The 13,468-nt window shown below is 51.5% G+C and overlaps 1 protein-coding gene across 1 annotated transcript in view; it reads left to right on the forward strand.

Annotated features, from left to right (window-relative positions):
* The window catches only part of AFMID (arylformamidase), a 21,405-nt gene extending 9,705 nt beyond the window's left edge, over positions 1–11,700 (forward strand). The window contains exons 2-10 of the mRNA XM_011988763.1: positions 6,463–6,567; positions 6,674–6,722; positions 9,230–9,315; positions 9,404–9,476; positions 9,669–9,766; positions 10,016–10,094; positions 10,177–10,312; positions 10,488–10,592; positions 11,357–11,700. Of these exons, the coding sequence (XP_011844153.1) occupies positions 6,463–6,567; positions 6,674–6,722; positions 9,230–9,315; positions 9,404–9,476; positions 9,669–9,766; positions 10,016–10,094; positions 10,177–10,312; positions 10,488–10,592; positions 11,357–11,383 (758 nt within the window). The 3' untranslated portion in view covers positions 11,384–11,700. The remainder of the gene's footprint in view (positions 1–6,462; positions 6,568–6,673; positions 6,723–9,229; positions 9,316–9,403; positions 9,477–9,668; positions 9,767–10,015; positions 10,095–10,176; positions 10,313–10,487; positions 10,593–11,356) is intronic.
* The last annotated feature ends 1,768 nt before the right edge of the window (positions 11,701–13,468 follow it).

Below are 13,468 nucleotides of genomic sequence, written 5' to 3' on the forward strand. Positions count from 1 at the left end.
CCTCAGCCTCCCAAAGTGCTGGGATTACAGGCAAGAGCCACCGCGCCCGGCCTTGCAGTCCTGTTTTTAATACCATGCACAACATGAGAAATTATTTCTAACCCAGGCTGGGCTCCGTGGCTCACGCCTGTAATCCCAGCACTTTGGGAGGCCATGGTGGGCAGATCACTTGAGGTCAGGAGTTCGAGACCAGCCTGACCAATATGACAAAACCCCTTCTCTACTGAAAATACAAAAATTAGCCACGAGGAGTGGCATATGCCTGCAATCCCAGCCACTGGGGAGGCTGAAGTAGGAGAATAGCTTGAACCCAGGTGTGGGAGGTTGCAGTGAGTCAAGACTGCGCCATTGCACTCCAGCCTAGGCAACAAAGAATGAAACTCCATCTGAAAAAAAAAAAAAAGAAACAGAAATTATTTCTAACCTGAAACAATTGAAAACAGGTACTCAAACAAGCACTTTTACATGCCCATTCATAGCACCATTTCCATATAGTCTGAGTTGTAAATAATAGCAACGAAGCTTTTGCTTTAATAAGAAAGGAAGTTTGGCATAAGGTTTGTTCTGGGGTGTCTTGCTGAAGCCCTCCTGTGTTCTTGCCCTGGGGTTCAGGGCCTGGAGGGCCCTCTGTGGGGGCCATGAGTCACTCCTTCTCTGGCTCTGCACCCCAGCTGCCCTCTCCTAGAGAGAGGCAATTTCTCTTTCTTGAGGTTAGTTAATATCTGAGGGAGGCTTATGCATGATAATGAACACCTACAGCCGCTTGGTTTTAATTGCCATTCCACTTAGAACATACATTTCATGATGTTTTTCTTAACTGTAACACAACATTAATCTAGTCCATTTATAGGCTTAAGAACTCCTGTGTTAATTAAATCACGACCTTCTGATGAAGCCACGCCGATGAGCCTGTGGGGCGCATTGTCTTCACACTGTGCTGGGGCAGGGTTGTTGGCAAACTCGCATGGATGGCAGCTGGCAATGGCCTCATGGTGACAAATGCATCTGCCTTTTGACCCAGAATTCTACCCCTGAGAGGGCGTCCTACAGATGCTTGCAAGTGCTGTGGTAATGGGTGTACAAGGCTATTCACAGCAGGGGCGTTTGTGGTAGCATGGCCTGGGGGACAGCCCAGATGCCTTTCAGCAAAGGATTGGTGGTAGGTCTGCAGCCCTGCTGGCACCTTGAGCTTGGACTTCCAGTTTGCAGAACTGTGAGAAAATAAAATTTCCATTAAGTCTCCCCAGTCTGTGGTATTTTGTTATAGCCGCCCAGGCTGACTCAGACAGGAGCCCAGGATGGATGTGAGCTTGTTATAACCAGCGCACGCTTGTGGCTGTAGGGAATCCGGGTAGAAGCTGGAAGAACCTAGAGGGGTGGCTGCTGCCTTCCGAGGAACAGGTCAAAGGGGATCCAAGCAGAGTGGTCTCAGTGCAGGTGGGGAGGAGACTCTAGACCCAGGACACACAGTGGAGGGGGTGTCCAAGGATTTCCTGATGATCAGATGTGGTTTGAGAAAGAGAGGGGGCCAAGTCTGGTGGCACATGCCTGTAATCCCAGACTTTGGGAAACGAAAGCAGGAGGACAGCTTGAGCCCAGGAGTTCGAAACCAGCTGGGCAACATAGCAAGACCTGGTCTCTACAAAAAAAAAATAAAAATTAACTGGGTGTGGTGGTGCTTGCCTGTCGTCTCATCTACTTGGGAGGCTAAGGTGGGAGGATCCCTTGAGCCCTGGAGTTCAAGAATAGCCTGGGCAACATGGCGAAACCCTGTCTCTACAAAAAATACAAAAATTAGCCAGGCGTGGTGGCACACGCCTGTATTTTTAGCTACTCTGGTGGCTGAGGTGGGAAGCTTATCTGAACCTAGGAGGTTAAGGCTGCAGTGAGCCGAGATTGCACCACTACACTCCAGCCTGTGTGACAGAGTGAAACTGTGTCTCAAAAATAAAAAGTGAATTCAGGAGTTCGAAACCAGACTGGCCAACACTGTGAAACCCCGTCTCTCCTAGAAATACAAAAATTAGCTCAGACCAGGTGCACTGGCTCACACTTATAATCCCGGCACTTTGGGAGGCCAAGGCAGGGATATCATTCAAGGTCAGGAGTTCGAGACCAACCTGGCCAACATGGTGAAACCCCGTCTCTACTAAAAATACAAAAATAAATAAATAAATAAGCTGTGCATGGTGGCAGGTGCCTGTAATCCCAGCTACTTGGGATGCTGTGGCAGGAGAATCACTTGAACCCAGGAAGCAGAGGTTGCAGTGAGCGGAGATTGCGCCGTTGCACTCTAGCCTGTGACAAGAGCAAAGCTCTGCCTCAAAAAACTAATAATAATAATAAGACTGGGATTACAGGTGGCCCACACCTGTAATCCCAGCTGCTTGGAAGACGGAGACAGGAGAATCACTTGAACCCCAGAGGCGGAGGTTGCAGTGAGCCAAGATTGCGCCAGTGGACTCCAGCTTGGGCGACAGAGCGAGACTGTCTCAAAAAAACAAAAACAAAAACCACACAAGGCTTTTCAGTGAAATGCTCGCTCCTCTTCCTTTGCATCCTCCCAGTTCCCCTGGCCCCCATCAAGGGGGCCACTGTTATTCATATGGATATAGATTCCCCCCTCTTTCATCCCAATGGCCCCGTAGTACACACAGTTCCACCCTGCCAGTTTCACTTAGTATTTCTTGGAGATGTTTCCTTGTCTGTACATAGATAGCTTCTTGTCAGTACATAGGGAGCCATTCAGGGTTGGTAAAGTGGTTGGTAATATGGGTGCTGGCAAAACAGGTTTTGCAGCCTCACTGGTGTTCTGCAAAGGCAGCTTCCTGCCTGGATTGGCACATGGGCAACTTCCTTTTGATATTCCTCAGCTTTAATCTCTCCAGCCCAGGTGGAGATAGCCCAGTTTACGGTTCTGCATTCTGGCATAGATGCAGTTCGTACAAGCTCTCGGCCCCATGCTTTTTCTTCCTCTGCTGTGTTTACCCTTCTAGAGTTGCAGAATGAATCACCCACCCGAGGGAAACACAGGGGTTTTTTGTGTTTTTTTTTTTTTTTTTTGAGACAGTCTTGCTCTGTTGCCCAGGCTGGAGTGCAACGGTGCAATCTCGGCTCACTGCAACCTCCACTTTCTGGTTCAAGCGATTCTCCTGCCTCAGCCTCCTGAGTAGCTGAGAGTACAGGGGCCCGGCTAATTTTTGTATTTTTAGTAGAGATGGGGTGTCACCATATTGGCCAGGGTGGTCTCGAACGCCTGACCTGTGATCCACCCACCTTGACCTCCCAAAGTGCTGGGATTACAGGTGTGACCTACCACGCCCGGCCAGGTTTTTCTTTTTCTAGGCCCACTGTGGCCACCAAAGTTGGGGACCAGGGGGCCTTCAGGGACAGGGACCCCAAGTTGCAGGTTAACACATAGAGCCCTTTCTGAGATGCCGGTTTTACAGGGAACTGGATTCCACCTCTTTTGGGGAGATCAACCCAGCACTCCAAGGAGCCGCTGATGGTGCCTGAGCACAGCTGTGAGAAGGGGGTGTCTGGATCCTTGGGATGGCAGGATGGGAGAGGTGGGGCATGGGCCTGCAGGCTGGCCCCCAGAGTCCCCCTGACTAGCTGGAATTCTGAAAATTGTGTTACGTAAAACACTTAGCATCTGCAGTGCCAAATAAAGGTGACCCCCACCATGACATTAAAAAATAAATAAATAAAAATAAATTTTAAAAAGACATGTCCAAATCCTAACCCTGGGAACCTGTCAAGCTATTTCCTTATTTGGTGTTTTTTGTTTTGTTTTGTTTTGCTTGAGACAGAGTTTTGCTGTGTTGCCCAGGCTGGAGTGCAGTGGTGTGATCTCAGCTCACTGCAACTGCTGCCTCCAGGTTCAAGCGATTCTCCTGCCTCAGCCTCCCAAGTAGCTGGAACTACAGGCACGCACCACCATGCCCAGATAATTTTTGTATTTTCAGTAGAGACAGGGTTTTACCATGTTGGCCAGGATGGTCTCAACTCCTGACCTCAAGTGATCTGCCCGCCTCAGCCTCCCAAAGTGCTGGGATTACAGGTGCCCGGCTGGTATTTCCTTATTTGGAAAGACCATCTTTGTAGGTGTTATTAGCTAAAGTCGAGTCATTCTGGGTTAGGGTAGGCTCTAAATCCCACGACTGGTGTCCTGCTAAGAGACAGAAGAGGGAGGGACACACAGAGAGGGGACCACGTGAAGACAGTGGCAGAGACTGGAAGAGGCAGAGGTGACTGGAGTGACGTAGCCACAGGCCTTGGAACACCTGGAGCCACCAGGAGCTGCCGGAGGCAAAAGAGGCATTGGTGGAGTGTGGCAGCGTCCACACTTTAATTTCAGACTTCTGGCCTCTACAACTGTGGGAGAACGTTCTACTGCTCTGAGACACTCAATTTGTAGTACTTTGTTACAGCTGCCCTGGTAAACAAATGCAACATCTATTTTCAGCAAAGCAGGGAGTTCTTGGAAAGATGACTAGACCGGGTTCCTTCTCCCAAGGGCGCTGTGTTCTAGCTGTGAATACTAGGAGTGCGTCGCTGCGGTGGGAGGGGAGGCAGGGTTTACTGACTGGTCATTCCCACTGGTCTGGATGCCCTTTTTCTTCCTTCCTTCCTTTTTTCAGAATCTCGCTCTGTCACTCAGGCTGGAGTGCAGTGGCACAGTCTCAGCTCACTGCAGCCTCTGCCTCCCAGGTTCAAGCAATCCTCCCACTTCAGCCTCCCGAAGTAGCCGAAATTACAGGTTCCCACCACCACATCCAGCTAATTTTTTTTTTTAATTTTTAGAAAATACAGTCTAAGGCACGAGAATTGCTGGAACCCAGGAGGCAGAAGTTGCAGTGAGCTAAGATGGCACCACTGCACTCCAGCCTGGGTGACAGAGCAAGACTCCATTGCAAAAAACAAAAACAAAACAACGATGAATGCTAGGATAAAAAATAAAGCAAGAGGCCAGGCGCAGTGGCTCACGCCTGTAATCCCAGCACTTTGGGAGGCCGAGGTGGGTAGATCACCTGAGGTTGAGCTGGAGACCAGCCTCGCCAATACAATGACACCCTGTCTCTACTAAAAATAGGAAAATTAGCCAGGTATGGTGGCATGTGCCCGTAATCCCAGCTACTCAGGAGGCTGAGGCAGGAGGATTGCTTGGGGCTGGGAATTAGAGGCTGTAGTATGCTGTGATCGCACCTGTGAATAGCCACTGCACTCCAGCCTGGGCAACATAGTGAGCCCCTGCCCTTTAAAACAAAAAAGTATAGCGCATGTGATAAGTATGTAGTAAAGTCATGCTGAAAAGCGTCCTGGCAGAACCACAGTTCATTTGTTGACAGATGTCTGGACTGGCAGTCCTCACTCTCTCTTTTTTTCTTTTTTTTTTTTTTGAGACAGAGTCTTGCTCTGTCCTGCAGGCTGGAGTACAGTGGCCCGATCTCAGCTCACTGCAAACTCTGCCTACCGGGTTCACGCCATTCTCCTGCCTCAGCCTCCCAAGCAGCTGGGACTACAGGCGCCCGCCACCCAGCTAATTTTTTGTATTTTTAGTAGAGACGGGGTTTCACCATGTTAGTCAGGATGGTCTCGATCTCCTGACCTTGTGATCCGCCCACCTCGGCCTCCCAAAGTGCTGAGATTACAGGCGTGAGCCACCGCGCCCCACCTGGCAGTCCCTTTTTTTTTTTTTGTGAGACGGAGTCTCGCTCTGTCGCCCAGGCTGGAGTGCAGTGGCTGAATCTCAGCTCACTGCAAGCTCCGCCTCCTGGGTTCAGCCATTCTCCTGCCTCAGCCTCCCGAGTAGCTGGGACTACAGGGGCCCGCCACCTCGCCCGGCTAGTTTTTTGTATTTTTTTAGTAGAGACGGTTTCACCGTGTTAGCCAGGATGGTCTCGATCTCCTGACCTTGTGATCCGCCCGCCTCGGCCTCCCAAAGTGCTGGGATTACAGGCTTGAGCCACCACGCCCGGCCTGGCAGTCCTCTTTCAATGGGAGGTGCTCAGAGCTGAAGCTCAACATGTCAACTTAAGGGAGCTTTCAGCCGGAAGGCTTCTACCCGAGCTGAAATAGAAATTGCCGCCACCTGGCTGGGCGCAGTGGCTCACGACTGTAATCCCAGCACTTTGGGAGGCCAAGATGGGCAGATCACCAGGTCAGGAGTTCAAGACCAGTCTGGCCAACATGGTGAAACCCTGTCTCTATTTGAAACAAAAACAAAAACAAAAAAGTTAGCTGGGCATAGTGGCGTGCGCCTGTAGTCCCAGCTACTTGGGAGGCTGAGGCAGGAGAATCGCTTGAACTGGGGAGGGGGAGGTTGCAGTGAGCCGAGATCGCGTCACTGCACTCCAGCTTGGGCAACAGAGTGAGATTTCATCCCCAAAAAAAAAAGAAGAAAAGAAATTGCCACCACCTGAGCTTGTGCTAACAGCAACTTGTCCATTTCTGAGACAGCCACCAGGAGGGCCCGGGCCACCAGGAAGAGCCTGCTGCATGTCCCCTATGGAGACGGCGAAGGGGAGAAAGTGGACATTTACTTCCCTGACGAGGCAGCTGAAGGTTGTCAGCGAAGGGGCTGGGGGTCCTGGGACTTGGGGGTCCAGTGGCAGAGCTCAGCAGGGCGGGCCCCACTCATGCACCTTGTGCTTGGTTTTTTGTTTTGCAGCTTTGCCTTTCTTCCTGTTCTTTCACGGAGGATACTGGCAGAGTGGAAGGTGAGTTGGGGGATGTGGATGGTGGACTGCAGGAGAGATTCCACGTTCCCTGGGGGACTCTTCCTCCAGGGCTGCCCCAACCAAAAGGCCACAGCTGGGTGATTCCCACAGGCCCGTGTCTCACAGCACTGGAGAGCGGAAGTCTCAAGTCAAATGTGGGCCGGGTTCCTAGGGAGGATCCTTCCTGCCTCCTCCAGCTTCCTGTGGCCTCAGGCAGTCCTTGGCTTGTGTCCACAGAGCTCCAGCCTCTGCCTCCATTCACATGTGATCCTTGTGTTCCTGGGTCTCCTATCTTCCTCTCCTTTTTTTTTTCTTTTTTTTGAGACAGAGTCTCACTCTACCCCAGACTGGAACGCAGTGGTGCGACCTCAGCTCACTGCAATTTCTGCCTCCCAGGCTCAAGCAATTCTTCTGCTTCAGCTTCCCAAGTAGCTGGGATTACAGGTGCGCACCACCAGGCCCAGCTAATTTTTGTATTTTTAGTAGAGACAGGGTTTCACCATGTTGGCCAGGCTGGTCTTGAACTCCTGACCTCAAGTGATCCTCCCGCCTTGACCTCTCAAAGTTCTGGGATTACAGGCGTGAGCCACCACACCAGCCTCCTGGTTTTGTTTTTTTTTTTTTTTTTTTTTGAGACGGAGTCTCGCTCTGTCCCGCAGGCTGGAGTGCAGTGGCGCGATCTCGGCTCACTGCAAGCTCCGCCTCCCGGGTTCACCCCATTTTCCTGCCTCAGCCTCCAGAGTAGCTGGGACTGCAGGCACCCGCCACCACGCCCGGCTAATTTTTTTGTGTTTTTAGTAGAGATGGGTTTTCACCGTATTAGAATGGTTTCGATCTGACGTTGTGATCCGCCCGCCTCGGCCTCCCAAAGTGCTGGGATTACAGGTGTGAGTCACCGTGCCCGGCCTCCTTTTTTTTTTTTTTTTTTTAATAAGGTCATAGTCACAGGTTCTGGGGTTAGGATTTGGACATATCTTTTGGGGGGACACAGTTTAACCCACTGCAACCAGTGAGAAGCATGTTCAGCCTCCTCTTGAATCAAAGGAAAAGCCAGAGCGACCAACCACTGTCCCCGTTTGCTTGGGACTGAGGAGGGGTTTCCTAGGACATGGGGTTTTCAGTACTTTAGAAAAAAAATAATGAAAGTCCAAGGTAAAATGGGACAGTTGGTCACTGTAAGCTTTTTGTGGGTATTTGGGAATTTGGGATCTTGACAGACACTGTGTTCCCTACGGTCTTCCTACAGCGTTGCCTTCAAGCATCTTCATGTTAATAGCTTACATTTAATGGCCAGGCACGGGGGCTCACGCCTGTAATCCCAACACTTTGGAAGGGCAAGGCGGACGGATCACTTGAGGTCAAGAGTTTGAGACCAGCCTGGCCAACGTGGTGAAACCCTGTGTCTACTAAAAATACAAAAATTAGTTGGACGTGGTGGCGTGTGCCTGTAATCCCAGCTACTCGGGAGGCTAACGCAGGAGAATCGCTTGAACCCAGGAGGAGGGGTTGCAGTGAGCCAGGATCATGCCACTGCACTCCAGCCTGGGTGACACAACGAGATTCTGTCTCAAAAAAAAAAAAGCTTACATTTATTCCACACAAAACTCTCTACACTGCTGGTCTTTAATTCTCAAAAACAGTTCCCTAACAGAGGGAATATAATTGCCTCTATTTTATACAGATGAGGAAACCAGGCTTAGAAGTTACATAAATTGCCAGGCACGGTGGCTCACACCTATAATCCCACACATTGGGAGGCCAAGGCGGGAGGATTGAGTTAGAAACCAGCCTGGTCAACATAGCAAGACCCCCATCTCTACAAAAGAAAAAATAAATTTGCTGTGCATAGTGGTGCACACCTGTACTCCTGCTTGGGAGACTGAGGCAGGAGGATTGCTTGAGCCCAGGAGGTCGAGGCTGCAGTGAACCGTGATGACGCCATTGCACTCCAGCCTGGGCGACAGAGCGAGGCCCTATCGCTTAGAAAAATAAAGTTACGGCCGGGCGCGGTGGCTCACGCCTGTAATCCCAGCACTTTGGGAGGCCGAGGTGGGCGGATCACAAGGTCAGGAGATCGAGACCATCTTGGCTAACCCGATGAAACCCCATCTCTACTAAAAATACAAAAACAAAATTAGCCTGGCGTGGTGGCGGGCGCCTGTAGTCCCAGCTACTCCGGAGGCTGAGGCAGGAGAATGACGTGAACCCGGGAGGCGGAGCTTGCAGTGAGCCGAGATTGCGCCACTGCACTCTAGCCTGGGCGACACAGCGAGACTCCGTCTCAAAAAAAAAAAAGAAAAATACAGTTACATGAAGCTCCCCCATGGTCCCATAGCTAGTATGTGATGTGGCAGGGAGCGATCCTGTCCGCTTCCCTCTCTCAAACGGGGCCAGAAAGGGGTGGTGCTGTGCATGGACAGAACATCTGGAAAGTGGTGTGTCCAGGACACGGGAAGCAGCGAAGTGGCCAGGCTGCCTCCAGCTGTCACATCTGTGTCTCTCTGCAGTAAGGACGAGTCTGCCTTCATGGTCGACCCGCTGACGGCACAGGGAGTGGCCGTGGTAATAGTGGCTTATGACATCGCCCCCAAAGGTAATAGGGGTGGTTGCTGCAGGTCCGAGGGCCGGTGTGGGCTTTAGGAGGAAGCGAGTTCCTGACCCAGCTCATACTCTCTGTGCAGGCACCCTGGACCAGATGGTAGACCAGGTGACCCGCAGCGTTGCGTTTGTCCAGACGCGGTATCCAAGCAATGGGTGGGTGTTGCTGGTAGATTTTCTTCCTGTTGGACCTCACTGGGTGGGAGGACAGTGCAATCAGTCCCTCGGAGACAGCCAAGCTTCCCCTCTGGCCTGTGGAGCAGAAAGCAAATTGGGACTCTTTGAAGTGGGCCTGATGTTGTGGGGAAACTGTGTGCAAATCCAGTTCTCTGCTCTGACCCCTCCCAGGGGAATTTACCTATGTGGACACTCAGCCGGGGCCCACCTGGCCGCCATGATGCTCCTTGCCAACTGGACCAAGCATGGGGTCACGCCCAACCTCAAAGGTTTCCATGGGGGCTGCAGCCTGGCTGGGCAACCTTCATCTCCCCATGAGCCTTGCGGTTTGGGCCAACTGATTGAAATCCTCCCAGCTGTGAGTGGCTTGACTGCAGGGCTTCCAGCCCTCTGAGCAAGGCCTTCTCTGCTTCCTCCGTGCCCCCTCCCCTGGTCCTGCCCCTCTGGCCATGGGGGTGGGCTGGCCCTGCCTTGCTCCGCCTGGAGCCTGGTCCTGTGACGATTCTGCACCCTCACAGGCTTTTTCCTCGTGAGTGGGGTCTTTGACCTGGAGCCCATCATGTATACTTCACAGAACATTGCTCTGCAGCTGACCCTGTGAGTCACCTGCCTACCACCTCCCCTGGCTCACCTGGAGCCCGGCTTCTCTCCGTCCTGACCCATCCACTCCCCGCCCCAGGGAGGACGCTCAGAGGAACAGCCCCCAGCTGAAGGTGGCCCAGGCGCAGCCGGTGGACCCCACCTGCCGTGTGCTGGTGGTCGTGGGCCAGTTCGACTCCCCCGAATTTCACCGACAGTCCTGGGAGTTTTACCAGGTACTCTCAGCACAGGTTTGTGGCCAGAGGTCGAGGGTCATGTGAGCTCATTATTTGCCTCATCCGTCATTTATTTAACACAGTGAACCCTGACCTGTGCCAGGCATGGCCCCATGTCCTGCCCCACCTCCTTTCCCACTGCTCAGGCCCCTCCTCCCATGTCTCCCCTGCCCAGACCCTGTGTCAAGGAGAGTGGAAAGCCTCGTTCGAACAGCTCCACGGTGTGGACCACTTTGAAATCGTTGAGAATCTGACCCAGAAGGACAACGTGCTCACCCAGGTGGGGCCTCATCCCTGGCAGCCCTTTCGTGGTAGACAGCACAGATCCCGCCGCAGCCTCTTAGATGCGCAAACCAGGAGTTCGAGACCAGCCTGGCCAGCATGGAGAAACTCCGTCTCTACTAAAACTACAAAAAAAATTAGCCAGATGTGATGGTGCGTGCCTGTAATCCCAGCCACTCAGGAGGCTGAGGCATGAGAATTGCTTGAACCCAGGAGGCAGAGATTGCAGTGAGCCAAGATTGCACTCCAGCCTGGGCAATGGAGCAAGACTATCTCAAACAAAACAAAACAAAACAAAACACCTGAGAACCTAGGAAAGAAAGAACCTAAGAACATCTCGTTTCTTTCTTTTTTTCCTTTAGAGACAGGTCTCCTCAGTTGCACCCAGGCTGGAGTACAGTGGCAGAATCTTAGTTCTCTGCCACCTCCTGGGCTCAAGTGGTGATCCTGCCTCAGCCTCCTGAGTAGCTGGGACTGCAGAGGTGTGCCACTGTGCCCTGCTAATTATTAAATGTTTCTGTAGAGATGGGGTCTCTCTCTGCTCCCCAGACTGGTCGTCTTCTTTTTTAATCTCAGCATATTATACCTCTAACCAGGCTGTCTTGAACTCCTGACTTCAAGTGTCTTCCTGCCTCAGCCTTCCAAAGTGTTGGGGTTGCAGACATGACTCACTGCATCCAGCCCTGTCTCGTTTCCTTAATCAAATTCCTGCCAAGAGCTTCTCCGATTCTGGGGCTTTTGTGCCTTCTCTTCCTGTTCCAGATTATCTTGAAAACGATCTTCCAGTAGTTCTGACGACACCTGGAGCCTGGTCCAAGTGCACCCCACCTTGGGAAGCCTCTCCAAAGAGCTTTCAGAGCTGAAGCTGTCGGCTTCAATTTTCCCCAGCACCCAGGAGAGCCTTGCTGTGTCTGCCTGCCCGGCAAGAGTCCATTCTCACTGCTGGGATACTCGTGAAAATCTCCAGGTCCTCCCTCTTCCCAGCCCGGATGGAGCTTCAGGGAGGCTCCAGGGAACGTCCACGAGTCAATGCTCAGAGATGCCGGGAGCCGCCTGTAAGCCTCATCTGGCCCCTCTATCTGCTGACAGAATGTGACAAAGATGACTTACCTCTAGCATTTTTGTAGGACCCACCAGCTAAGAATGGCATCACTTTTTTTTTTCTGGAGATGGAGTCTCACTCTGTCACCCAGGCTGGAGTGCAGTGGTGTGATCTCGGCTCACTGCAACCGCCACCTCCCAGGTTCAAGCAATTCTCCTGCCTCAGCCTCCCAAACAGCTGGGACTACAGGCGCCTGCCACCGCACCCAGCCAGAATGGCATCACGTTTTTAGATGGTTCATAAAGAAGCACAAAAGAATATTATTTCATAACATGTAGAAATTACATAAAACTTAAATTTCCATGTTGATAAATAAAGTTGTATTGGGATACGGCCCTGTTCGTTCATTTACGTATTGACTAGGGCAGCTTTCCAGCTACAGGGCAGAGCGGAGTGGTGGTGACAGTGACCTCCTGGCCCGTACTGCCTGAGGCATTTCCTATCTGGCCCTTTTCAGGAAAAGTTTGCAGACCCCTGGGTAAGGGCTTCCCCAAGCCAGCTACCCTCCGCCCTCTGCTTCAGTCTCCTGTCTGCCCTGTCCTCCGTCTCCCTGACATTTGGGTCTGTCCCTGAATGCCCCAGGGTCTCAGCGTTGGGACCAATACCTTGACCTTGATGGGACAATGCTACCCACATGTAGGACAAGCTTCTGCTGCACCCCAAGAGTGGTGTGCATGTCCCAAGAAGCCAGCTACATCCATCCACCACCCACCCCACCACACCGCCTCTTTCTCTCACACTGAATAGCATTTAAGAATTTCCACTGTGGGCCGGGCACGGTGGCTCACGCCTGTAATCCCAGCACTTTCGGAGGCCAAGGTGGGCAAATCACCTGAGGTCAGGAGTTCAAGACCAGCCTGGCCAACATGGCAAAAGCCTGTCTCTACTAAAAATACAAAAATTAGCCAGGTGTGGTGGTGCATGCCTGTAATCCTAGATACTTGGGAGGCTGTGGCAGGAGAATCACTTGAATCCAGGAGGCGGAGGTTGCAGTGAGCTGAGATTGTGCTCCTGTACTCCAGCCTGGGTGACAGAGCCAGACTCCATCTCAAAGAGAAAAAAAAAAAAACAATTTCTACTGTGTGTGTGCAGCAAGCCATCATGACACACATTTACCTGTGTAACAAACCTGCACATCCTACACATATACCCTGGAACTTAAAGTAAAAGTTGGGGGGAAAAAATAGAATTTCCACTGTGACATTATTGAGTATAGCAAAAACACAAGAAACAGCCTAGTGTTCATTAGGGCATAAACGCGTTCAAGCAGCGTCAAACCCTGCAGCCATCACAAAGAGATCTATGTTGACCACGTGGAATATCTCCAAGAGCCACAATAGCCTCTCTTATCCACGGGATTCACTCCAAGACCCTCTGAAACCATGGATAATACTGAACCCTGTGTACACTATGTTCTTTCCTGTATATACATACCTATGATAAAGTTTAATTTATAAACTGGCAAATGTGTATGAAGTATTCCTTCTAAGAGATTAACAATAACTAATAAAATAGAATGATTATAACAATATACTGTGATCAAAGTTATGTGAAGCCGGGCGCTGTGGCTCAAGCTTTTAATCCCAGCACTTTGGGAGGCTGAAGCGGGTGGATCACCTGAGGTCAGGAGTTCGAGACCAGCCTGGCCAACATGACAAAACCCCATCTCTACTAAAGATACAAAAATTAGGCCGGGCGCGGTGGCTCACGCCTGTAATCCCAGCACTTCGGGAGGCCAAGGCAGGCGGATCACAAGGTCAGGAGATCGAGAC

This window comes from Mandrillus leucophaeus, unplaced genomic scaffold, assembly GCF_000951045.1.
Source record: "Mandrillus leucophaeus isolate KB7577 unplaced genomic scaffold, Mleu.le_1.0 Scaffold1, whole genome shotgun sequence".
Taxonomy (NCBI): domain Eukaryota; kingdom Metazoa; phylum Chordata; class Mammalia; order Primates; family Cercopithecidae; genus Mandrillus; species Mandrillus leucophaeus.